This window comes from Trypanosoma conorhini (assembly GCF_003719485.1).
Source record: "Trypanosoma conorhini strain 025E chromosome Unknown Tco_14.4_contig_00145, whole genome shotgun sequence".
Classification (NCBI taxonomy): domain Eukaryota; phylum Euglenozoa; class Kinetoplastea; order Trypanosomatida; family Trypanosomatidae; genus Trypanosoma; species Trypanosoma conorhini.
In genome coordinates this window covers 27,718-34,380 of record NW_021704229.1, presented here as the reverse complement: position 1 = coordinate 34,380, position 6,663 = coordinate 27,718, and the positions used below count along the sequence as shown (strand labels likewise).

Here is a 6,663-nt window from a genome sequence, read left to right as displayed (position 1 = left end):
CGCCGCGTTGAGAACCACTGAGTTTCTTCAACTGAATGATTTTGCTTAATTTCTTTATGAATATGTTTCCTACACACCCGTTGCTTGGAAGCACACATCCACAAATATGGGCCATTTCCTTTGTTACACCTGATTTTTTCCCTGATGCGACCTCCGCAGGGAGTATATTTCCTTTTTTTTTTTTTAATTCCCTTTGCTGTTTTTTTTTTTCTGCTTTCTGTGTGAGACAATTTTTGTGAAAGAATTGAGGCAGTCGAAGATGCCCTTTGCTGACCATAAGAAGTATAAGATCCAGCGGGAGGAAATGCCCGCCGTTCCTCACTTTTCCGACTTCAATGACCCACGCTTCTGCTTTACGGGCAACAAGCAGAAGAATGGCATTCTTGCATACTATCAGTGGCTCCACTGCATTGGAAACTGGGGCGAGGAGCACTCGATGTGCAAGAAAATGCGCTGGTACCTCGAACGAATGATGCAGGAGTCTTGGCTGGAGAAGTGGGAAGAAAAGCGTGCCTTAGGACACTTCGACCACGTTATCCTCTACGGTGTAAAGCCATGGAAGGAGTTCGAGCCCTTGTACCAGCCCGTGAAGAAGAATCGAAAGGGCGCCTATGAGTTCTGGCTGGATCGCAACTTTGAGCCTCTGTACGACGCGGATGCCGCCGACTTCCGGGAAAAGGCGCCCATCCTTCACGACGTCTTTGTGAACGGTAAGAAACCTGTCTATGACTGAGTAGGAGGCGTTGGGAGGCAACGCAAAACAAGAAGGGGGAAAAAATATGAAAGAAAACGAAATCCCAACGAGTCGGGAAGAAAGGAAAGGGGATCACAAATAAAAAAAAGACAAAAAAAAGAAACTGATACAAAAATAGTGATTAGGAAAGCTTGCATGCCTTTTAGTTTAGTGTTGGCAAAGCATGGGGAATGAATATCTCTCTAGGAAATGGGTGTGCTATTAGGACTCGTAACTCTTTGAACGGAGTTGCAGGGGGGAATTGTGTGCCTTCATTGTTGGCATTGACAAAATGAGAGCTGCACCTGCACCTGCAGCAGCAGCAACAAAAACAACAGCGAATGATATCATGAATCTGCAGCAGAACAGACACGCTACCATCTATCTTTCTCTTTTTTTTTTTCTGGGTGTTTGTTTGACACGCAAAGGTTATTACAAGAGTTCAAAAATACTTCTGTTTGTCTTTCTTTTTTGAGTTTTTTCGCTTCCACTCACTTCGTTTGAATTATGTCTGAGTCCGCGTATGGCCTGACAACCTTCAGCCCTTCGGGGAGGCTTGTGCAGATTGAGTACGCAACCACGGCGGCGGGTAAGGGCACAACGGCCCTGGGCGTCAAGGCGATAGACGGAGTTGTCATCGCTGCAGAAAAGAAGACGGCATCGCCCCTTGCTGACTCCTTGACGGTGCAAAAGGTGTTTGTTCTTGACGACCACGTCGGCTGCACGTACAGTGGAATTGGACCTGATTGCCGGGTGCTTGTCGACGCTGCCCGAAAAGCATGCCAGAGGTACCGTCTGACGTACCATGAGCCGATGCCGGTTAGTCAACTCGTTCGTCAGATCAGTTCCCTTTACCAAGAGTTTACGCAATCTGGTGGGGTTAGACCCTTTGGCTGCTCGCTCCTCGTCGCTGGGGCCGACTGCCAGGGCAACCACCTCTACCAGTTGGATCCCAGTGGCACGTTTTGGGCGTGGAAGGCCACCTCGATTGGCAAGGGAAGCACGGACGCCAAGACATTCCTGGAGAAGCGCTACACAAATGAGATGGAAATAGAGGATGCCGTGCACACAGCCCTTTTGACTCTGAAGGAGGGTTTTGATGGGACGATGACGGCAGAAAACACGCAGGTAGGACGGGTGAGTGAGGGCAAGTTCGAGATCTTTACCGTTGAGCAACTGAAAGACTACTTGGACCAGATTTAGTGTCACAGGCGCGAGACTCTTCTCTGGGTGGGTGGGTGGGCGTTTGCCGCACTCTTTCCCCCGCCCCCGCCCCTCTTAGGGGAAGGTTTTTGCCTGCAAAGGCAAAAAGGAAAGAGCGGAGGGAAAAAAGAAAACAAGGAAAAAAAACTGAACGGAGGAAAAAGAAGGAGGGAAATCTGCTCAACCCAACTCAGGCAGAGGAAAAGAAAAGAAACCATTGAGCGACAATTGAGATGTTGGCAATCATGCTTTGTTAAATGCGTCGTCTTCACAAGGCCAATGGCGCCTCTGTGTGTGTGCGTGTCACTGTGCCAGTGCGGCGTTAATGTTAAGTGTTTTTTTTTCCTCTTTTTACTTTTGCTTTGTGTCTTGTTCTCGTGGAGTAGTGATACGCGTATGCTTCGAAAGACACTAGCATTATGGGATTCTTCGATGAAAATGCAGTGCCTTAAGAAGAAGCTGCGGGCACGCTGTGTGTTGCAGTGCAGCGACAAAAGGCTCTTGACAAAGAAGGAGTTTATCACGCTATGCACGACAAATCCCTATGCACCCACGAATGAGCGCATGACTACAGATGAGGCGGAACAGCACTTGGAGAGGCTTCAACAGGCGCGGGAAGTGATACTAATGGGTGGGTATGTGTATATTAGGCCTTCTGACGTCGTAAACGTTGTAAATCACCGGCTGCAGCTCCCGACGCTCACTCGAGGAGCTCCGACTTACGTGCAGCAAAGCGCCACCCAACAATTAGTTGCGGTTTCTAAAGCCAAGAAAAAAGGTGCGGTTTGTAGTCGTGATTTTTGGGCGATGGTGTCCTTACTTGGTGCGACGCAAATGGCAATCTTAGCGTATCTGACGTTTCTCGTGTACGGTTGGGATGTCATGGAGCCTGTGTGCTATTTTGTGACGACCTTCACGGCGTTGTGTGCCTTCGCCTATTCCCTTGTCTGGCGGAGAGATTGCACCTTTCACGTTGTAGAGGGTCAGTTATTTCCGTCAAGTGCGGCGCCCGAGACTCATGGCAGGTCCATCGTTAGACAAAATTCTTTGGGCGATCTAACAACCTCTGCAGGCAAGAGTCCTTTTGAGTCTGCTTCCTGGGATGATGAGGAGCTTTCCGAGTTGCTTGAAAACTGTGATTTCACCGCTTCTGTTGCCGCTGGGGCTGTAAAGGAGAAAAAGTGAGGAAATTGTTCCTGCCGTGCCTGCCGCTCTCGTTGCGTCGGCCCCCTCCCTCGTTCTCTCTCCCTTTCATATTCGTCTGTTTGTTTTTGTTTGTTTGTTTGTTTGTTTGTGTGTGCTGCTTCTTCCACCTCTTCTTTCTGTTGCTTTGTTTTCAGGTGGTGCTCCTTGACTTGTTTTCGTGTCGCGTGGCGCAGCTCCACACAAGATTCATTCTGAGGTGGCCTTTCTTTGCCGTGCGTGTGCGTGTTTGTTTGTTTTTTCTTTTTGCTTCTATACTTTTCGTTTGCCTTTTTTGCAGCTCCGGTTTTTTGTTTTGTTTTGTTTTTTTCCCCCCACTTGTTTCATTTTTTCATATATATATATATATATTTTCCCCTCCGTAGCTCTTGTTCTGCGCTCATTGCCCTCAATGTGGACTGTGCACGAAGATGAGTACCAGAGCACCGACGTAAAATTGCCCGGAGTTCTTCAGGGCGGGTGGAATGTCGAGGAAGACAAGACAGCCAAACCGATAGGCATCTACACGAAAAGTTCTCAGGTGTTCGCCACGCCCTCCATGACTCCCACTGACACCACCCCACTGAATGCGCACAAGCGCAACTCAAAGGCTGCCTGGACGCGCACTCACACGCCTGTTAGTTTTCCCGTACCAAACGGCCTGTTTAGTCCGCCTCAAGCTGCAATTTCTGCCCAGCCAAGTATGATGCGGGTGGATGCGCCGCCGTTTGAGCCGTCGCCGAAGAGCGTGGCCGCAACCGTGTCGTATGCCGCTTCGTCGCCCATGGGAAAGCGGAGGATGACGCCCACACAGGTGCCGCAAGTCAATGCACCTGAGAGTAGCAACTTACACATGCGCATGACGGTGGAGGATATTTCGGGTAGAGAGAAGGACAGGACTGCTGCTAATTACATGGAATGGAACAGTTCTGTTGTGAACTCGTCTCATCCGCAGGTATCCATACGTGGGTACAATGCCAGCGTTACTCCAGAAGGGTTGCGCGGCTCCGTGTATGAGATAGCAAAGGACCAGCATGGATGTCGATTTCTTCAGCGTCTGTTAGGAGGAACAAGCGGGGATGGGGAAATTGTCCGCGTTATCATGAACGAAATTGTCCCGCATGTGGCGGAGCTGATGACGGATCAGTACGCCAATTTTCTTATCCAGAAACTCTTTGACATTATGCCTCAGGAGGTGCGTTACAATGTTGCGCGCGTTGCTGCTCCAAAACTGACCTCCATAGCGCTTACACCGCATGGGACGTTCAGCGTGCAGAAGATGGTTGAAACCATTGCTTCACGTGAGGAGATGGATATTCTCCGGGAAGCTCTCTCAAAGGATGTTGTTCGCTTGGTAAAGGATGCTCATGGAAATCATGTCATTCAGAAGGTGTTGCAACGGTTCAATCATGCGGATAAGGACTTCATTTACGCGGCGGTAGGGTCGGACTGCATTTCTATTGCTAAAAACAAGCAGGGATGCTGTGTGCTCCAGCGTTGCCTTGAGTATGCGTCTTCTTCACAAAAGGCCACGCTAGTGAACCAGATTCTTGGCTGCTGCCTTCAGATAGCTGAGGATCCCTTCGGAAACTACGTTCTTCAGTACGTTCTGGAGTTCAACGACAGCAAAACGACAGACACGATTGCAATCGCATTCCTTCCACATTTAGTTCAACTTTGCATGAATAAATTCAGCTCCAACGTGATAGAGAAAGTGTTGCGTGGAGCCTCGCAGCCTGTGCAGGAAATGTACGTAGAAACCATGTGTTCCCCCAATGTTGTTTCACGGCTAATCCAGGACGATTTTGGCAACTACGTGCTTCAGACTGCGCTCACTATATGCTCCGCGGCCCAGGCGGAGTCACTCGTGTCTGCTGTTCGTCCCCTCATGCCCACCGTTAGAAATGCTCCGTATGCGAAGAAGTTGGAGGGAAAACTTGATGAAATTGTTCTAAGGACTGCCGGTATCGACCGTGTTTCTGCCATTGAGTACGAGGACAGCCGCCAAGGGGAGTTAACGGGGCAGGGCTACGAGTTGTTGTAGTCGCAACACGACAGGTAGCCTGCCGGTGGGTCAAAGGTGGTACCCCCCCCCCCCCAGCAAAACTATCCCGTTGACTTTATCGAATCCCGCAGGAATGATGGCGCCGGCCTTGACGGCGGCTGTACAGTCTGCACGTCTGTGTGTGTGTGTGTGCGAGGAGGGGGCGGAGTATTGCCTTCGTGGGAAACATATATATATATATTAACCTAAGAAAGTTGTGGAGAGGCAGAGAAAACCATTATTTCCGTTTCGCCTTGAAAAGAGGAATAATTTTAGTGTGGAGTGGAGCACATGTATACTCAAGAAGCGGGGAGAAGGCGACGTAACATCCAATTAACGGAGAGATACGAGGGAGAAGAACAAAAAACAAGAAACTAAAACAACATGTTAAAGGAGCGCCGAAGACAAGCACACAGAAGGCAAAAAAAAAAAGTGTAAAATAAGAAATACCCAGCAGAAGTGAGCGGAGAAAAAAAAAGGAAAATAAATATTTGAGCGTCGTAAGTGGGTGTGTATGGTGTAGTTTGCGGCAGCAACGCTGAGGGTCAATGCGAGACGCAACGTCACGAGAGGAGCTGGGTGTGTCCGCTTGCGTGTATTCCTTGCCCCGACGCATCCCCGCCGCCTCCGCTTTGTGTGATCTCCACGCAAAGGTCGTGTCACAGTCTGTGCAGTTGATCCGAGGTGTATAGGACAAACTGCGTTCATTACTATTGTTATTATTCTGCTCATCATGCTTGTTTGTTTGTTTTCCACTCGTTTGTGTGTATGTTAAGCCAAAAAAAAAGTTTGAATTTCCTGATGTTTGTGAAGTAACAAAAACTGAGAGAAAAATAAGGCTAAAAACAACAGGAGGGACTCCAATGCGGCAGTGGGCGTGATTGCGCCGTCTGTGTCTCGGCCCTTCTCTCTCTTTTTGTTGCCTCCAGTTCCTTGATCCCCATCTGCTTCCTGCCGCTCTACATATTTTGCGTGTGTGAGAGGAATAAGGAAGCAGGGGTCTGCTCTTCCACAGGAGGACTGCACGAAGGGCTCAGCGAAGAGCGGGGACCGTGTGATGGGGAGCGTGGTGCTAGAGCGCAGGTGAAGAGAAGAGGAGGCGGAGAGGCCGCATTCATGAGGTTGTCTTGGGCGCCACTGTAAACAGCCACTGCGCCACCACGAGGCCACAGCTGAAAAAAAAAACGCTGAAGAGGCGTGGCAAGCCTGCCCTTCTCCTTGTGTGTGGGGATGCTGGGGACTATACAGTCGTGCGTCCTTCGCTGCGTATCCCTATCCCAGTTTTATACCCACCTCTGTGGCGGGGAACGTGGCATCAGCTGTTTTTCAAAGGCAGATAGTATACGCGCCATGACTGCGTTGCTGCTTAATCCTTGGTGTGAATATAAGAAGGGCGCGATGTAACGCTGGTGAAACACGGCGGTGCTCGCCGTTCCGTTCGCCGTTCCGTTCGCCGTTCCGTTCGCCGTTCCGTTCGCCGTTCCGTTCGCCGTTCCGTTCG

The 6,663-nt window shown here is 49.8% G+C and overlaps 4 protein-coding genes across 4 annotated transcripts, besides 7 other annotated features; all 4 read left to right on the top strand.

Annotated features, from left to right (window-relative positions):
- Nucleotides 1-172: 172 nt before the first annotated feature.
- Nucleotides 173-210: a sequence feature (GA-rich).
- A 49-nt stretch (nt 211-259) lies between these two features.
- Nucleotides 260-733, top strand: Tco025E_03288 (putative cytochrome c oxidase subunit VI; the record flags this gene model as incomplete). Its single annotated transcript, XM_029370208.1, has 1 exon — nt 260-733. The coding sequence occupies one exon, from the start codon at nt 260-262 to the stop codon at nt 731-733; it is 474 nt and encodes a 157-aa protein (XP_029229750.1).
- A 97-nt stretch (nt 734-830) lies between these two features.
- Nucleotides 831-857: a microsatellite.
- A 173-nt stretch (nt 858-1,030) lies between these two features.
- Nucleotides 1,031-1,072: a microsatellite.
- Nucleotides 1,073-1,240: 168 nt separating this feature from the next.
- Tco025E_03287 (putative proteasome alpha 2 subunit) lies at nt 1,241-1,936 on the top strand (the record flags this gene model as incomplete). Its single annotated transcript, XM_029370207.1, has 1 exon — nt 1,241-1,936. One exon carries the CDS (start codon nt 1,241-1,243, stop codon nt 1,934-1,936), a length of 696 nt encoding a protein of 231 aa, XP_029229749.1.
- A 396-nt stretch (nt 1,937-2,332) lies between these two features.
- On the top strand, nt 2,333-3,121 carry Tco025E_03286 (uncharacterized protein; the record flags this gene model as incomplete). The annotated part of the gene is made up of 1 exon (XM_029370206.1): nt 2,333-3,121. One exon carries the CDS (start codon nt 2,333-2,335, stop codon nt 3,119-3,121), a length of 789 nt encoding a protein of 262 aa, XP_029229748.1.
- A 77-nt stretch (nt 3,122-3,198) lies between these two features.
- Nucleotides 3,199-3,231: a microsatellite.
- Nucleotides 3,232-3,472: 241 nt separating this feature from the next.
- Nucleotides 3,473-3,490: a microsatellite.
- Nucleotides 3,491-3,530: 40 nt separating this feature from the next.
- On the top strand, nt 3,531-5,162 carry Tco025E_03285 (pumilio protein 3; the record flags this gene model as incomplete). The annotated part of the gene is made up of 1 exon (XM_029370205.1): nt 3,531-5,162. The coding sequence occupies one exon, from the start codon at nt 3,531-3,533 to the stop codon at nt 5,160-5,162; it is 1,632 nt and encodes a 543-aa protein (XP_029229747.1).
- A 134-nt stretch (nt 5,163-5,296) lies between these two features.
- Nucleotides 5,297-5,315: a microsatellite.
- Nucleotides 5,316-5,896: 581 nt separating this feature from the next.
- Nucleotides 5,897-5,935: a microsatellite.
- Nucleotides 5,936-6,663: the final 728 nt, after the last annotated feature.